Raw genomic sequence first — 17397 nt, 5'->3', positions numbered from 1 at the left:
CGTTTTTGACATCCGTAAACTAAAAGCTGTCCGTAGGTAAGGCCTGAAAGCTAAGTGAGGACATGTATGATGGTTGCGAGGGAGCCAGCATATCGAAAGTGTCATCTCAATGCAGACTGGGTAGGTGGCTTTCGTTGATTGTTTATAGTTGGTGGAATCACTATTAGCCTGTTTTGTTGTCAGGCGCGTAGCTAGGAGGGGCGGTGGGGGCGGACCGCCCCAGGCGGCACTATTTTTAGGGCGGCCGCTCAGCACTGGTGGCTCGTTGCGGCTGCGGTGGCCTTTAATTTATTTAGGGACAGTGACTGTCACTAAATAAATTATTAAGTCCGCTGCGGGCGCAACGGCGTGCACGGCCGGGCGGCCCAGTTGTTAAAAAGTTCAAGCAGTGCGCTGCGCGCACCTGACCAGCTGACCTACTTGTTTGTAGTGCGCCAGTGCGTCAGCGCCTGCTGCAGTGCTGCCGCCTTGCCATCATGACGTCGGTTCGGCAAGACTAGAGCCAAGACTTCGTATTGTTGGTCCCATCATGATCCCAGCCTGCCCCAGGGCCGTCAATCTTGGAGAGCGCGCGCCAGCGCTACCAATGACGGCCCTGGGCTACATTTTTGCCCGGCCCTCGCGTGAGAACGTAGCGGTGACTCGTCACGCGCTTCACCACTACGCACGCACTCTCGTGAGGACCCAATTGTGGCCTGGGGCAGTCGCTCTGCTGCGTGGATAATTAGTTTTCTGTGCAGCACAGGTCGGAGAAAATAAGTTTGTTTATTCCTACCTAATCACCTTTCCTGACCCCTGCAGCTGCTTATCACATCAGGCTGTGACACAAAGTTCGACTAATCGAGTAGTAGGTAAGAGAATGTGTTACTATTTTTTTTTCTTTTAAAAATATGTGCAGGCCCAGCAGGACACATACTTCGTGTGCGCTTCATTTAAACAGTTTTTATCCTTCTCATGGCCGATGCAGGACACAATATGACAACGCAATTCAGAATGCCCAGATAACGCTGGTGATTAATGATCCTGCTGGAGAGCAATCGTTTGAATGTTGGTAGTTTTTAAGTGCAGATGAACTGTATTTTATGTGGATAGCTCAGTGGGTTACTGCCTTTGTCACAGAGATCCTTGTGTTACTTGCAGTTCAGAAGTTACAATCCTAACATAGGACAGTGACCAATGAACTGTCATCAAAGAGCTGCATACAAACATGAATGGTATAGTTTTTTTGTTTTGTGATATAGTTAGAACTTCCTCAGTCTTTCATCATTCTAATGTTGCTAAAATGAGTATGTTTGAGCAGAGATACATTTTTATCAGTAAAGCTGACCCCCATGGAATACTCTTTTAAATCCTAAGGTTGTGTTTCCCCAGACCAAACCCTCTCAAAATATACTGCCCACCAGTATGGATGACGTGATTCCTACACCTTGTAATCCTCATTGGCTTATGTGACATTCCCTGTAGACTGATTTACATACTTGTATGATTCATTGTCTCTGTATAATGTGTTCGTGGTGTAAAGTGCTGACACACTAAACTGATATGAGTAGCGCTAAACAACAAATGCATAAGAGAGAGGGGCTATGGAGCGATGAGGGGCACTGGTGGAGGGTGGCAGTGAGGGAATCTGAGGAGGAGGTAGTTGGAGGGGCTGTGGAGCGATGAGGGGCACTGGTGGAGGGTGACTGCAGGGCTCGAGTCGGGATACCAGGCGGGTGGACGGTGTCCCCTCACTTTATTTTAACGGGAGCTCGATTACTGGAGCAAATGGAGCCACACATTTACTCTTTGGCCTCTCTGGGGCAAGATCAGAACGCTGCTCACGCGCTGGCTTCTCTGATGCAATGGCATCTAAGGGGTGAGCGAGGGGAGGCAATGAGTCTGATGGTGCAAGCCACTTTCGTGACATTACTTCCTGTTGTGAAGTCAGCGTCCCCCCCCCACTTCTTTTTTTAGGACTTGTGCCCTGGGTGACAGTGAGGGAATCCGAGGAAGAGGTCATGGTGTGGAGGGGGAGCTAGGGTGAGATGAGGAGCACTGGTGGAGGGTGGTAGTGAGGGAGTCCAAGGAGGAGGTCATGAGGGGGAGGGGCTATGGGGAGATGAGGGGTACTTGTGGCGTGAGGCAGTGAGGGAATCTGAGGAGGAGGTCACTAGGGGGGCCATGGAGGGATGAGGGGCACTGTTGGAAGGTGGTAGTAAAGGTATTTACGGAGAAAGAGGTTATTAGTGTGGCGCCAAAAAAGACTTTCGCATCAGCGCTAAAGCCGGCCCTGTCATGGCCTTTCTGTTTTTGTTTATTTAATTAGCAGTCGGGTCATAAGGGCTACTGTGGAACATACTTTAAAGTGCTGCTAATTATATTTACTGCTATATTCAATGTTTTAAGTTTGAAGGTGATTTTACTAATGTTTTTACCGGGAAAAAGCAAAGTGGAGCCCGATGGTGCCTGATATGGGGCTGGGGCCCAAGGTCAGCTGTGAGATAAGGTGCACTGGAGAGAGGAGTAGTGGATAATCAAGCCTGTAAGGGAGAGCGTTGCCGAGTCCGGGGTCAGGTGGAGGAAGTAATGAAGAGGGATCCTCCATGAAGGCCCAAACAGATGGAGCCTGAGTAGTATCACTTGCCTGATACTCCCACCTCATAAACATCCTCTTCCCATCAAAGGAACATTACATGGAAAAAACACTTTTTGTGAGTGATAATATTTAGAAAGAGATTTGGAAAAGAGTGAGTTTTACTGGTCCTTATAAGACTAAGAAGAGATAAAGGAGGGCCCTGAAGCAGGCCTGCCCAGACATATATGCGACAAATCGAGCCCGCAGTGGCCCACCCAAATGCACCCTTGGCCCACCCAAATAAAAATTCCTGGAGCCGGGCCTGATGTGTGGCAAGAATATTTGTGCATGTTTGTTGTGTGGCATTGCTCTGTGGTGGTGACTGTTTTTAAGCTGCCTCATCTGGAGGCATCAGAGTGGGCCTCAGTGGGTTTATCCTGCTTGCTACGATGCATGCTAGTATTTTACAATGAACATTTATGTGCGATGGGGATAGTGATATGTATGGTAAGGGTTGAATGGCCACACAGTGTTAAAGATCCTCAACCCTTTACGTTCAAAGAATGGGTGAGCACAGCTCTAAACGGTTTGAAGCTGAAAGCATGGCTCTCCACAGAGAAGAGGCATGGGGCTTCAGAAAAGCATTCCATAAGCGATCAATGACTGGGTGTATAATAATGTTAACAGACAAATCTTGTAGTTCCAGCATCTGAGCAGTACTTCCAAAATTAAGACCCATTACACACATTAAAATCCCACTCCACATTGAGGAAGAATGTAACAGCTTGGACCTAGGGGCTTAGTTGATCCTCGACCATTTACATTCAAACAATGGATGTCTGAAGCTGACAGCATGGCACTCCACAGAGCAGCCCTGCCCTGGCACTGCCTCCCAGCCTGTGTCTCTCTTGGCAGTGGCTCCCTTCCCATGCCCTGGGTAGACTTGGGGGTAGGTTACAGGCTCAGCCCACAGGACAGGCGGCTCTCAGCTTCCCACCATTGGCTGCACAGGAACAAGTTGAAAACGAAGTAAAGAAGTGGAGGGAGATACTTTCAAGATTGTTGGATATCATTAGATTCCTAGCTAAACAAAATTTGGCTTTACGGGGTCACCGAGAAGGAATTCATTGCAAGACTGATGATGAACCTGAATCAACAGGAAATAGAGGACATTTTCTAGAATTAGTTCATTTGTTGGCGAAATACGTTCCAGTGCTACGTGAGCATACTGTAAGAATTAAGCTGGGAAAAAAGTATGCTAAATCCTATATGTCGCCTACTATCCAGAATGAGTTTATAGGACTTTTGGGAGAAAAAGTAAGAAGCAAAGTTATCAAGCAAGTGAAAGAAGCAAAGTATTTTTCTATGATATTCGACAGCACCCCTGATATTTCTCATAAGGATCAGACGAGCCAAGTTTTACGCTATGTTATGATCTATGGAAATAAAGTGATGGTTGTGGAATCATTTGTCGATTTCATTGAAACAAAGGGTAAAACCGCTGAGAATATTTCAAACATGATTTTGCAGAATTTAGAAAGCAACGGAATCGATATTCAAAATTGTAGAGGACAAGCATATGATAATGCTGCTGTGATGGCTGGTCAACATACTGGCGTTCAAAGACGCATCAGGGAAATTAATGGAAAAGCAGAATTTGTCGCATGTACAAATCACTCGCTGAATTTGGCTGGTTTACATGCAGCTTCTGTTGCTGTGATTTCTGTTACCTTTTTTGGAACTGTGGAGCGTTTGTTCGTGTTTTTTTCTTCCTCGACCCATCGCTGGGATATTCTGACTTCAGTCACTGGCCAAAGTGTCAAGCGTGTAATAGAAACTCGGTGGAGTGCACGGGGAGATGCTGTGAGTGTTGTAAAAAAAAATTACTCAAAAATCTTAAGTGCTGTAGAACGTTTCACTGGTGAAGAAGAAAATAGAGTTACCAGGTCAGATGCTCGTGTGCTGCTTGTTGCTTTACAATCTTTTTCCTTCCTGTGCTTTCTTGGCCTGTGGGAATCCGTCCTTGTAGAAATTAACGACACTCAGGTCTACCTCCAAACCAAAGTATTGAATATACAACAATGTGACATAAAACTCAATGCTTTAAAAGCATTTCTAACTGAAAATAGGTGTGAATTAGTTGACAATTAAGTAGCTTACGCCAAAGAAATTTGTGATGATCTTGGGATTATTATGGATCGTCGGTGTAGAAAGAAGAAACTAATGGCAGGTGAAGAATCACGAGATGCTGAATTGTCATACGAAACTGAGTTGAGGAGAGAAATGTTTTCTTCACTGGGTTTTAGGGAGCCCGCTGGGGAGCCTGCTGGGTGGGGGAGGGAGCCGGCCGGGATAGGAGGGGCCTTTCCTCCGTGAGCCAGGTCCACGCCGCCTGAGGTTTATTAAAGAAAAATGTCCTGTTTTGAAAGATGACCTTGAGCCGGGCCGGGAAGAGGAGACCATAACGGAGACCCATGTTGCGAAGCTTCTGTTTGGCCTCGTCGTCAGTCCGGCGCTGGGCCTGCACCTCCCTGGTGTAGTCTGGGAAGACCATAATCCTGCTGTTCTGATAGTGTAGTGGCCCCTGTGCTCTGGCAGCCCCAAGGATGGCATCTGTCTCAAAGTTGAGGACCCTCAAGATAATGAGTCGTGCAAGGGCCCCAGGCAGAGGCTTGGGCGCCAAGGAGCGGTGAGCCCGTTCAAGGGCAAACCAAGGCGATAAGACATTCTTGGGCATCCAGGAGCGCACCCAGGTTTCTACAAACGTGTCCGTGTGGCCCTGCTCCACTCCCTCAGGAAACCCCAGGAGACGCAGGTTATTTCTCCTCGATCTGTTTTCGGCGTCCTCCGCCCTGCGGTGGAGCTCCGAGGTCTGGGTCTGGAGGCGGGCCACCTGGGTCTTAAGTTGACTGATGTCGTCCTCCGCCGTGGAGATACGGGATACCGCCTCCGTGATGCGCGCTGTGGCATTGCGCAGATCCTGGCGGATGAGAGCCACGTCCACCCTCACCTCGCCGATCTTGTTTTCTACTGAGGCCTGAGATGTGCTTATTGTCTGAAGAATGGTGGAGAGATCTCCCCCGGGGGCGCCTGGTGTGCCAGGCGGACCGCCTCCTGGGTCCCGGTCCGACGTGGTAAACGGATCCATTTTTGTTTGGATTGGAGGGGCCGGATTTTGCACGGGCGGGTTCTGCCCATCGCGGGGTCAGCGGCGGAACTGCAGGGGGACGGGTGTGGGATGGGGATCCGCCAGACACCTAGGCCGTCAATACTCTGGCCTAGGCGCCCAAATCCAACCCCTCGGATCTCCGGAAGGGGCAAGAGATAATTGTGCCTCGGCGCCACCCACAGGGCCAGGCGGATCCCTCCAGCTAAGGGTGGCCAGGCAAGGCCAGTTACTCACCACCGCTACAATCCTCCAGCCCGGCCTCGGGGTCCGATGTGGATTGCCTAACTCCCAAGGGAACAGCCCGGAGTAGTGGGGGGGGCCCGAGAGGAGACAACGTCCGCGATGGGAGTCCACGGCCCACACGAACCATCCAGAGTGGGTGGAGTGAGGTCAAAAATGAAGAGCGCCCCCCCCAACACACCAGATCCAGCCGGACCCAAGCTCCTTCAACGTTAACTGCAGCAGGCAAGTGGCAGGCCACCGGTCGGCACAGGACGCCCGATGCGACCACGGGAGGCCAGGCAATCCAGGGGCCGGTGGGCCCAGCAGCAAGGAGGAGGCCTGCGCCCGCAGCGCTCCGGTGAGGCAGTGGGAAATGGAGGGAATCAGTTATGTATGGGGGGAATTAAACTTGGCTGATGTGACCCCAGGCCGGTGGAGTCGTGTGGGTGCTCCCAAATAAAAAGTGCGACGCAGGAGGGGAGGGGCTGAAGCGCCAATGTCTCCGCTCGGCCCTCCACCCGACACGGTGGCCAGTCCCCGCCCCCCCGGCAAGCCAATCACCAGGGCCACTGCCGCGAGCAAGACACCCCCGGGCAGCCCGGGGAGAGGCCGCCTCCCCAAACTGGTCCGATGTGGCTGAGGAGGCGATGTGGGGCAGCCAAGGAGGAATCGCTTAGCCGGACTGGAGGCACCCTCAAGGGAGAAGCAAGGGGGTGCCGAAGCACTGCCCTCTCCGCCCCGGCCGCCACCCGACTCAGTGGCGGATTCCCCCCCCCCCCCCCCCCCCCACTCACCGTCTGTCCAAGGCCCAAGGGCCCCTGATGAGGTCCAGGTGATCCCGCAGGCTGCCGCTTCCGTGCATCGGTGCGGCTTGGCGGGGAAAAGACACAGCAGGTCCCCAGAAGTCAAACCGCGGTCCCAGCAGGACTCAGGAGGCAGTGAGCGCTCCCCCCTCCCCCCCCCCTCACGATGCCGGCTCCAGGCCGCAGACAGCAGCCCTGGCGAGCCCGATCGGCAGCAGGCCTGGGCGGGGGCGTCGGATGGAAACACCGCTGTCCGGTGGCGGCAGCTGAGACACAGCGGCCCTCACCCGGCCGTGGTATAGTCCAGCGGGGCACCAGCGCAGGCCTCTACGGGTATCAGCGCCGCAGCCTCTGCACACTGGCCCAGCATTGGAGGGTCCCCCGGATGGGTTCCCTCGGAAGAAGGTGTCCTTGTTAAGGGTCCGACGGCGGATTTAGGCAGGCACGACCGCCAGTCAGGGGAGCGTCCGTCTCAGGCGCGATGGGCCGCTGGGGGCGCCATTTTGAGGAGCCAGGGCCGGCGGAGGGAAGAAGGCGGCACACTGCTGTAAGGAGTCGATCCGCTCGCAAGAGGGATCGGAGCGGAGCAGACAATGCGGGGGATCCAGCAGCTTGTCCCTGAAAGTGAGCTCCAGCTGAGGAGGGGCGGACGCCAGGCGGATGACGGAGGGGGTCCAGAGCACTCTTAGAGTGCGTCCGCCATCTTGACGCCTCAGGCCACGTCCCGACATTTTTACATGTTATTTTAAATGCCTGTTTCGGATTTTGCACACACAAATTAAATTGTGGGTGTGCCAAGGGCAGACCTATTGGCTTTGACAATGTTTGTTGTATTTGTATCCTTTCTTGCAGCACAGCTCTTTTTAGCTCCTCATTTCTCCAGCTCTGCTCACTAATTTGACGTGAAATCGCCTTGGAGCTCTGTAAATGTGATTTTGGTGCTGAGTTAGGGCAATATATATCTGTGTTTATACAAAGAACCTATAACATAACCTCTCTTTTAAAACAATTATGTAATTAATGTATCATATCTTTGGAATTTAACTGATGGGGAATTCAAGCACCAAAACTGCTAAAAACAGTCTTTTCAAAACAACCTTTTCCTTTTGACTGTTTAGAGTAGCTGCAATTAAGAATGTTGAATGTTGAGAGCGATCCCACCTTGTTGAACTCTAGCAGCATGTCTTTTATTGTAATTCAGTGTATATAGCACTTACTACCCTGTAGTCTCTACCCCGTGTGTGCTTAGATCCCTTATTTCAGTATGTGCTAGTATTTTAAGATTTATATTGGCACTTTATTACATTCCTGAATAAATAAATCTTAGTATACCCTATGCATCTTTGAGGCAGGTTTCAAGATCGTGGTAGACGCCAAAGCTGTAAGTTAAGGTTTTGAATATTTAGGAGAGTGTCATTGTGACAGCGGTGGTTGAACGTAACCTGAACAGGTAGTGTATTTGTACTACCTGAATGTATGAAATGAAATAAAATATACATATATATATATTCCGGTCCACCATGGAGCAACGCTACTGTGTGCACACTCCTTCCGCAATTCAAGGCTCAATCCATATTGTGCAGGAAATAATTTATTTCATTCCAGGTTCCCATCCGAAAACCCAAAGCGTTTCGGCTTAATCCTCCTTGATCACGGGTATGTTTGCAGCTCCACTTGTCCAAGAGCAATGTCTGCTCCCGCAGTTACCGCGAGGGCATTGGGGCTCCCCCCCGCGGTCCCCAACGTGGGGTCAGGCCCCAGGGAATGGGGTCACCGGGGACAAAAGTGACCCAGGGAAGGGGGCCACGCGGCCACCCCTTCCGTTAAATTAAAAATAAAATAAAAAAAGAGGCAAAGCCCCGGGGGATGGGGTCCCCAGGGCTAAAAAAGGCCTCCGGAGGTGGGACGCACGGCCCCTACCCCGTTTAAAAAAAATAATAATTAAAAAATGGCTCTGAAGGATGGGGTTACCAGGGCCCAAAAAATACTAAGAGAAGGGGGGCCACACAGCCCTCTTCTAGCAATAAATAAAAGAAAAGAGAAACTCTCATCTCGCCGGAGGCCCAGCCCCCTCCCTGCACTACTCTGCAAACGCGTTTCCTGGCGCATTCTGGGCTGGGGGATTAAGTCCCCTAGAATCTGAGGCGCCAACTAGCTCACCAGGTACCTCCAGTAAGCCCCACACAGTGGGATTGTTGAGGTGGTCTGAGCCCACGCCCCTTTTGACACCATTCTGCAAACGTGCCTCTTGGCGCACTACTGGTGGGGCGATGTGGTCCTCTTGTGTCCTGAGGACCTCAGGACTAAAGTAGACTTCATCCCCGGTTACCTCCAGTAAGTCCCACACAGTGGTATTTGAAAGAGGTCTTCGGAGGCTACACCCCCTTTCTAAACTACTCTGCAAACGCGCCTCCTGGCACACTACAGGTCTAGGGATGTAGTCTACTTTACTCCTGAGGGACCTTGGGGGCCAAGAAGTCTTCCTGATAGCTCCTGTAAGTCCTACGCAGCGGAATTCCTGAGTGCTGGTCAGAGGCCCAGCCCCCTTTCTAGACCACTCTGCAAACGCGACTACTATGTTATAGTTTTAAATTAGCATTTAAAAAACCTTAGCAATTCACTGAAAAAAAACATAGGTTTCAGGGATGTTATAATTAGTAATTAGCATTTTAAAAATCTTTTGAAATTCACTAAAAAACATAGGGGTCAGAGACGTTATAGTTAGTAATTAGCGTTTAAAAAAACCTTTGAAATTCACTGAAAAAAACACAGGTTTCAGGGACGTTATAGTTAGCAATTGGCATTCAAAAAACCTTTGAAATTCACTGGAAAAAACACAGATTTCATGGACATTATAGTTAGGCTGACATTTCACTCGTACAAAACCAGAGAAATAAGGCCGTTACAGTTAACTGAGCTAACTATAACTTTCTCTCCCTCAATGCACTGCTGATTACGTCACATATTACATCACTCCTGACATGGTCAGTGACATCACTGATGACATCTCAAATTACATCACTGATGAGATCATCCTCTTAATATCTGATGCTCCTCTTCACGCCCTATTATAACCTTTGATACACCCACTCTAAAATACAGACTACCATTCTCGAAACCATAGACATACCAAAACCAGTAAGTACATATCCACTCACTGATTCATAGGTGTACACACATACATTCTCTCACCCATACAGTCACTCATTCACACAGTCACTCATTCATGCAGTCGCTCATCTATACAGCCACTGATGTATGCAATCATATACCCATAGAGACACTCGCACACTGCCTCCCACCCATAGTTACTCACACACCTAGTCAGTCACGCAAAAAATGAATCGCATTGCCATTTACTCACCTATACAGTTATACACACACCACCTCACATATTCATACAGATACTAACAGATACTTACTCTCTCATACAATCACTGACATAAGCACACACTCATCCATACAGTCACTCCCACAATCCTCACTCTCACATTTACTCACTTATATACTCCAGCCCTTCTATATACTCCCTTTCACATATGTAGTTACTCACACATATACCACTGAGATATTCACTCACAAAAACATGCCATTCTCGCACTCACTCTCCCATACAGCCCCTCACACACATACTCCTGAACCCATACACCCACTCACACATCCATGCAGGGAGTCACCCCCCCCCCGCCCCCCAACCCACACACCCACACAGACACCCAGGCACCCATACAGGTACAACCAATCATTAACCCATATAGACACTCATTTAGCTTCTCACCAACCCATGCAGCCATTACACCCCAACTGACAGACTGATACAGACATTCACACAGATAAATCCTTCATCCATGCATTCACTAAGACACGTTCAATCACTGACTTATACAGTCATTCACGCACCCACTAAATCCTCCATTCAGACACTCACACAGCCACTCATTCTTCAATACACCGCGGCATGTGTATATGTATGTGTATGTATATGTATGTATGTATATATATAACATTCTTAAACGTTTTAGAGAAACTCAGTCACTGGTTGATGTCATCAGTGATGTCATTTGAGATGTCATCAGTGATGTCATGAGTGATGTCACTGACCATGTCATAAGTGTTGAAATATGTGACATCAGTAGTGCATTGCGGGGGCTCAAGTTATAGCTAGCTCATCTAACTATAACAGACGAATTTCTCTGGTTTTATATGAGTTAAATGTCAGCCTTTTCATGTATATGTGTGTGTATATTCTACATGTGAGTGTGTGTGTATGGGTATATATGTGTGTGTTTGTATGTATATATATATATATTCACTTAAAAACCATAGGTTTCACACATGTTATAGTTAGGTGGATATTTCACTCGTAAAAAACCAATGAAATTCCACCGTTATAGTTAGTTCAGATAACTATAACTCGCATGCCCGCAATCCTCTGCTCATGACGTCACATTTTACATCACTCATGACATGATCAGTGGCATCACTCTTGACATCACTGATGACATCATCCTTGTGATAGAGTGGCGGTCGCGCGAGTAATAGTTATCTGAACTAGCTATAACGGTGGAATTTCATTGGTTTTTTACGAGTGAAATATCCACCTAACTATAACATGTGTGAAACCTATGGTTTTTTCAGTGAATGTGTACGTTTTTTTAAATGCTAAGTTATGTATGTATTATTATTTTTTGTATATATTTATTTTTCAATAAACTACGTATGAAATGTTTTTTTTGGGGGTTTTCACCGTGCGCGCACCCCCGCGATTTAAAAAAAAAAATGTTTTAAATGTTTTTTTCTGCCTTCGGGGTCCTTCAGGGACCCCCTGACAAAGGCTAGGGGGTCAGAAACTCTCTACCGGGCCCCCTTTTCACGTTCACCACCTTCCTTTTCCACTCTCGCACTGAAAACAAACAAAATGGCGGCCGACACTTCCTGATTTCGACCGATTCGAACGTTGACTGACATGTAACAACCAATCAGAATTACGCTTGCGCACGTTAGGGTGCGCGCAAGGTGAGCGCACGGTGCGCGGCTATAGATATGTATGTGCTTTTAACTGCAATTTTCTCAGGAACTACTGAACAGATTGACTCCATATATGCAAAAGGCACATCCCTGACCTGAGGACTACCTCTTTGCCAAATTTCAAGTAATTCTGTTCAGCCGTTTGGGCTGTACCTTCGACTAAAGGTCCTATGGGAAAATGCATGGGGAAAACGCGTTTTGGGACCCCCCTTTTTTCTCGGCCCCCGCTTGACGAATCCCCCCCCGAGACTTTCAGGGTAGGAGCTGAGCGGAGCGCCCAATTAGTTATGAAAATTCGCGAAGATTCGTCAACCGGCGCCAAAGTTATTCAAAATAGAATTTTGAGATTTCCTATGGAAACACAGTCCTAGCTATAACTATCTACTGGCGACCGCCAGTAGATAATAAAAAAAAAATATATATATATATATATATATATATAATATATTACTGCTCTCCGTATTTTATGTTCCGGATTTTCACACCCAAAACGACGGACACGGAGCATGTAGTAAGTGCAGTTACTCCTTTATTTCCGCAGTGTCGCCATAACGTTTCGGCTCGACTTAACAATTTAAAGTGACAAGTGCTGATTACTTTAGATCACGTGTTTGTAGCAACCATAGACATAGAAGAAATTACAATTCATCAATTTGTTAATACTGAAATAATGTAACGTACATGATTCATAATAAATACTTTGAAAGATAAAATCCATGTTTGAATACAAGATAAAATGTAAGGGTTAAATTACTAGATTATTAAAATAACATTTAATGCTCATCAATACTAGCATCGTGCTGTACTAATGATTGCCGGTTTCAGTCAGAAACACTTGTATCCTTATATATTAACTATTGTTATATAAGTCCCATCATATCAAATATATTCAAAAGTATTCCAAATATAAAACCCTTTGATTCCACAATATTGTATATATGTTATCAGTTGGATCAATCAAGTATGTTAAATATTTCAATTTTAGTCAGGGATTTCTATATACACACACATACATATTAATATATATTTGTGTATATAGTACATTTATAATTAACTATATTATACAATATTATGATTAAATGCTTACATTTTCACACAGGACACTTTGAGACTGGCAGTCGGGGAGATATCTTCATAAATCCATCATGGAAGATGATTCCAAGCCTCTCCTACACCCCTCAGCATCTGAAGAAAGCATTGCCAGAGTTGAAAGAAACCCCTGTGACTCCATAGACCCAAGAACTCGAAGGTAAGTGGTGCAAGAATGATAAAGCAGTTATTTATGTTCAAGAACAATGAATGCAGCACCATCGGCAGAGAAAGTAACTGTTTCTGCAGTTCCATGGCAAGGACTTTCAGTCCCCTGTGCAAAGTGACATTTTGCCAGTCCTTCACATGACCATGTCCCCTTGATGGTACCTTCCTGGTCTGTTGCCTCGTTTTGCCTTGGCTTACAAATCAACTGAGTCATACACTGTCCGTGCTTACTTTATAGTTCACATATACCTTCTCTACAAAATAGTAAAGATGCAGGCAAACAGCTGGTCTTGTGCTTTGTGTCTGAAGCCACACACCTGTTGGTGGGTTAATGATGTAAGTGTTCACCAATGTTATGGAGAGCCTAAGTACATTAAACTGCATGGATAGGGTATCAGAAAAATGCGAAACCAACAGGAGTTATTCCTTTTTTATGAAAGAATAGCCAATTATGTGGCAATAGTCCTTTTTTATATTTTGCCTACGAATTTGGCTATATTCCCAAAAAACACCGCCAGACTCCACTACATGAGTGAAAATAAGCATAGTTCAGTTGTGTTTAATTTACGTAATTAGGCAGATTTAGAGGGCATCAAATGATTATGGCTGAGGGAATGCGTATGGCAGGAAGATGCTTGCAAAATCCTGCTATGAGCAATGGGATGCTGCTCGGAACCAGTAGAAGGAATGGTCACATTGGTAAGACTGCATCCGTGTAACAGTAAGTTGCCAGCCACACAGGGCACTGTTTCCCTCATGCACACCTCAACTTGCAACTACATTCTGTTTTTTGAGATATTGCTGTTGGTGCTTGCTTGACTAGCAAATCATGCCTTTCTATGGTCAGTGTGCCCTTTATCCATTAGTTGTGCTCTAACAATTGTGTAAGAGGCTCCATGGGCACCTTCAATTGCTGAGAAAAAAAGGTGAGCTCTGTCTAGTCCCTTACATCAAAGAACAAACCTTGGCAAAGCCAATAGATCTGCCTTTGGGTGCCAGCCTCTTGGCTTTGTCAATGCTTGCTTTGTTTTGTCATGGGTTTTAGTAAAACTTTATTGTTGAGGGAGCTAATCAGTCTTTAACAATATAAAAAACACATTCGCTCAGCTAGTGATGTAGGGCATCTTGCTATTACGATTATGCTTGCCTCTGATGGTTTTAGTGTGATTGCCCACTTGGTCATTCATTGAGGCTGCCGTGTAGTCCTATTACAAATCGGGTACTCCTATCTGCTCTCCGGCAATGGGAGGGTTGGACTGCCCAGGTGTAACGTTAGCAAAATAATATAGATTCTACATGTCCCATAACAGCTTTTGGTAGCCGACGCCACAAAGCTGAGATGCTGTGTTAAACTGTGACAACTTGAGTGTAGTTGCCATCAAGTAGTCTCATAGGGTCTCTATGTAGTCTAACCTACATGTACTTGAAGGTGTGTAGTGTCCATTCGATTCTCCATCTTTCACTCTGTGCCACATCATGGTCTGTCATGCCTATCAAATGCAAGGCAAAAGGGATGTATTAGATCTGTTCATGCAGAGTCCCGAAGCCTTACCAAATTTGTCAAAGATCTGTATAATCTTCTCTATACCTTTTCTAGGATCTGAGAGAAAGGAGTGTAGTTAGGGTGTCTCTTATGAGGTCATTTTGAACAAAAACTATTTGGTCAAGTCATTGGCTGATATGGAAGGGTCCATTGTTTTTTTGTTTTTTTTTGTAAACCAACTTTATTGGGGTTTACAGACTTTTCCAGAGACCATCAATGTATCACATTTATCCTACATTTGGATATACAATTACTGGACTCTGATATGTACAGCTCCATAGTGCAACAACATAGAGAAGACTCAGGCCCTTGCTGTACTCACAAGACCTCCCTCCTCCCCCAGTTGTACAAAAGCTATGCTCATTTATGGTCAGTCCTTGGATCATTCTTTACATCAACATTCTCATCTTCTAACTACCCCGCCAACTCCCCACCTCCTTTCCCTCCCCCAGCCGTGTCACTTATATACATATTCCTCATTTGTGATTAGCTTCTGGTACAGGTTGTGCTTTGCGAATATCAGAGCGTTACAACAAACAATTGATGGACGGAATGCTGACAATGCACACATTCTCCCCCAGTCAAGAGATCTGGGTTAAATCCATCGTTCTTTTGCCCACTACACCACCCCAGTTTAGACATGGCCATATGCAAATCAGTCTTGACCCTGTGCCTCATGGGAACAGTCCAGCCCGAACTGCCAAGCCATGTCTTCCCTGGACCGGAATCAAGCATCCTAGGACCGGTTTCTGGCTATCAGCCGTCATCAGCCAGGATAGCTTGACTCCAGTGGCGTAGTGAGCACGGGTCCCACGTCTGGGAATACCCATCCCACTTAGGGCGAAAAGCGTTACAACAAACAATTGATGGACGGAATGCTGACAATGCACACATTCTCCCCCAGTCAAGAGATCTGGGTTAAATCCATCGTTCTTTTGCCCACTACACCACCCCAGTTTAGACATGGCCATATGCAAATCAGTCTTGACCCTGTGCCTCATGGGAACAGTCCAGCCCGAACTCCCGGTATTCCCAGACGTGGGACCCGTGCTCACTACGCCACTGGAGTCAAGCTATCCTGGCTGATGACGGCTGATAGCCAGAAACCGGTCCTAGGATGCTTGATTCCGGTCCAGGGAAGACATGGCTTGGCAGTTCGGGCTGGACTGTTCCCATGAGGCACAGGGTCAAGACTGATTTGCATATGGCCATGTCTAAACTGGGGTGGTGTAGTGGGCAAAAGAACGATGGATTTAACCCAGATCTCTTGACTGGGGGAGAATGTTTGCATTGTCAGCATTCCGTCCATCAATTGTTTGTTGTAACGCTTTTCGCCCTAAGTGGGATGGGTATTCCCAGACGTGGGACCCGTGCTCACTACGCCACTGGAGTCAAGCTATCCTGGCTGATGACGGCTGATAGCCAGAAACCGGTCCTAGGATGCTTGATTCCGGTCCAGGGAAGACATGGCTTGGCAGTTCGGGCTGGACTGTTCCCATGAGGCACAGGGTCAAGACTGATTTGCATATGGCCATGTCTAAACTGGGGTGGTGTAGTGGGCAAAAGAACGATGGATTTAACCCAGATCTCTTGACTGGGGGAGAATGTTTGCATTGTCAGCATTCCGTCCATCAATTGTTTGTTGTAACGCTTTTCGCCCTAAGTGGGATGGGTATTCCCAGACGTGGGACCCGTGCTCACTACGCCACTGGAGTCAAGCTATCCTGGCTGATGACGGCTGATAGCCAGAAACCGGTCCTAGGATGCTTGATTCCGGTCCAGGGAAGACATGGCTTGGCAGTTCGGGCTGGACTGTTCCCATGAGGCACAGGGTCAAGACTGATTTGCATATGGCCATGTCTAAACTGGGGTGGTGTAGTGGGCAAAAGAACGATGGATTTAACCCAGATCTCTTGACTGGGGGAGAATGTTTGCATTGTCAGCATTCCGTCCATCAATTGTTTGTTGTAACGCTTTTCGCCCTAAGTGGGATGGGTATTCCCAGACGTGGGACCCGTGCTCACTACGCCACTGGAGTCAAGCTATCCTGGCTGATGACGGCTGATAGCCAGAAACCGGTCCTAGGATGCTTGATTCCGGTCCAGGGAAGACATGGCTTGGCAGTTCGGGCTGGACTGTTCCCATGAGGCACAGGGTCAAGACTGATTTGCATATGGCCATGTCTAAACTGGGGTGGTGTAGTGGGCAAAAGAACGATGGATTTAACCCAGATCTCTTGACTGGGGGAGAATGTTTGCATTGTCAGCATTCCGTCCATCAATTGTTTGTTGTAACGCTTTTCGCCCTAAGTGGGATGGGTATTCCCAGACGTGGGACCCGTGCTCACTACGCCACTGGAGTCAAGCTATCCTGGCTGATGACGGCTGATAGCCAGAAACCGGTCCTAGGATGCTTGATTCCGGTCCAGGGAAGACATGGCTTGGCAGTTCGGGCTGGACTGTTCCCATGAGGCACAGGGTCAAGACTGATTTGCATATGGCCATGTCTAAACTGGGGTGGTGTAGTGGGCAAAAGAACGATGGATTTAACCCAGATCTCTTGACTGGGGGAGAATGTTTGCATTGTCAGCATTCCGTCCATCAATTGTTTGTTGTAACGCTTTTCGCCCTAAGTGGGATGGGTATTCCCAGACGTGGGACCCGTGCTCACTACGCCACTGGAGTCAAGCTATCCTGGCTGATGACGGCTGATAGCCAGAAACCGGTCCTAGGATGCTTGATTCCGGTCCAGGGAAGACATGGCTTGGCAGTTCGGGCTGGACTGTTCCCATGAGGCACAGGGTCAAGACTGATTTGCA

At 47.6% G+C, this 17397-nt stretch overlaps 1 protein-coding gene across 1 annotated transcript in view; it reads left to right on the top strand.

Annotated features, from left to right (window-relative positions):
- The window catches only part of SLC38A9 (solute carrier family 38 member 9), a 345812-nt gene that overhangs the window by 14895 nt on the left and 313520 nt on the right, over positions 1–17397 (top strand). The window contains exon 2 of the mRNA XM_085631309.1: positions 12879–13028. Within this exon, the coding sequence (XP_085487435.1) occupies positions 12925–13028 (104 nt within the window). The 5' untranslated portion in view covers positions 12879–12924. The remainder of the gene's footprint in view (positions 1–12878; positions 13029–17397) is intronic.

Source organism: Triturus cristatus, chromosome 2_1 (genome assembly GCF_964204655.1).
Source record: "Triturus cristatus chromosome 2_1, aTriCri1.1, whole genome shotgun sequence".
In the NCBI taxonomy this organism is placed as follows: domain Eukaryota; kingdom Metazoa; phylum Chordata; class Amphibia; order Caudata; family Salamandridae; genus Triturus; species Triturus cristatus.
This window is presented reverse-complemented; position numbering and strand designations above follow the sequence as displayed.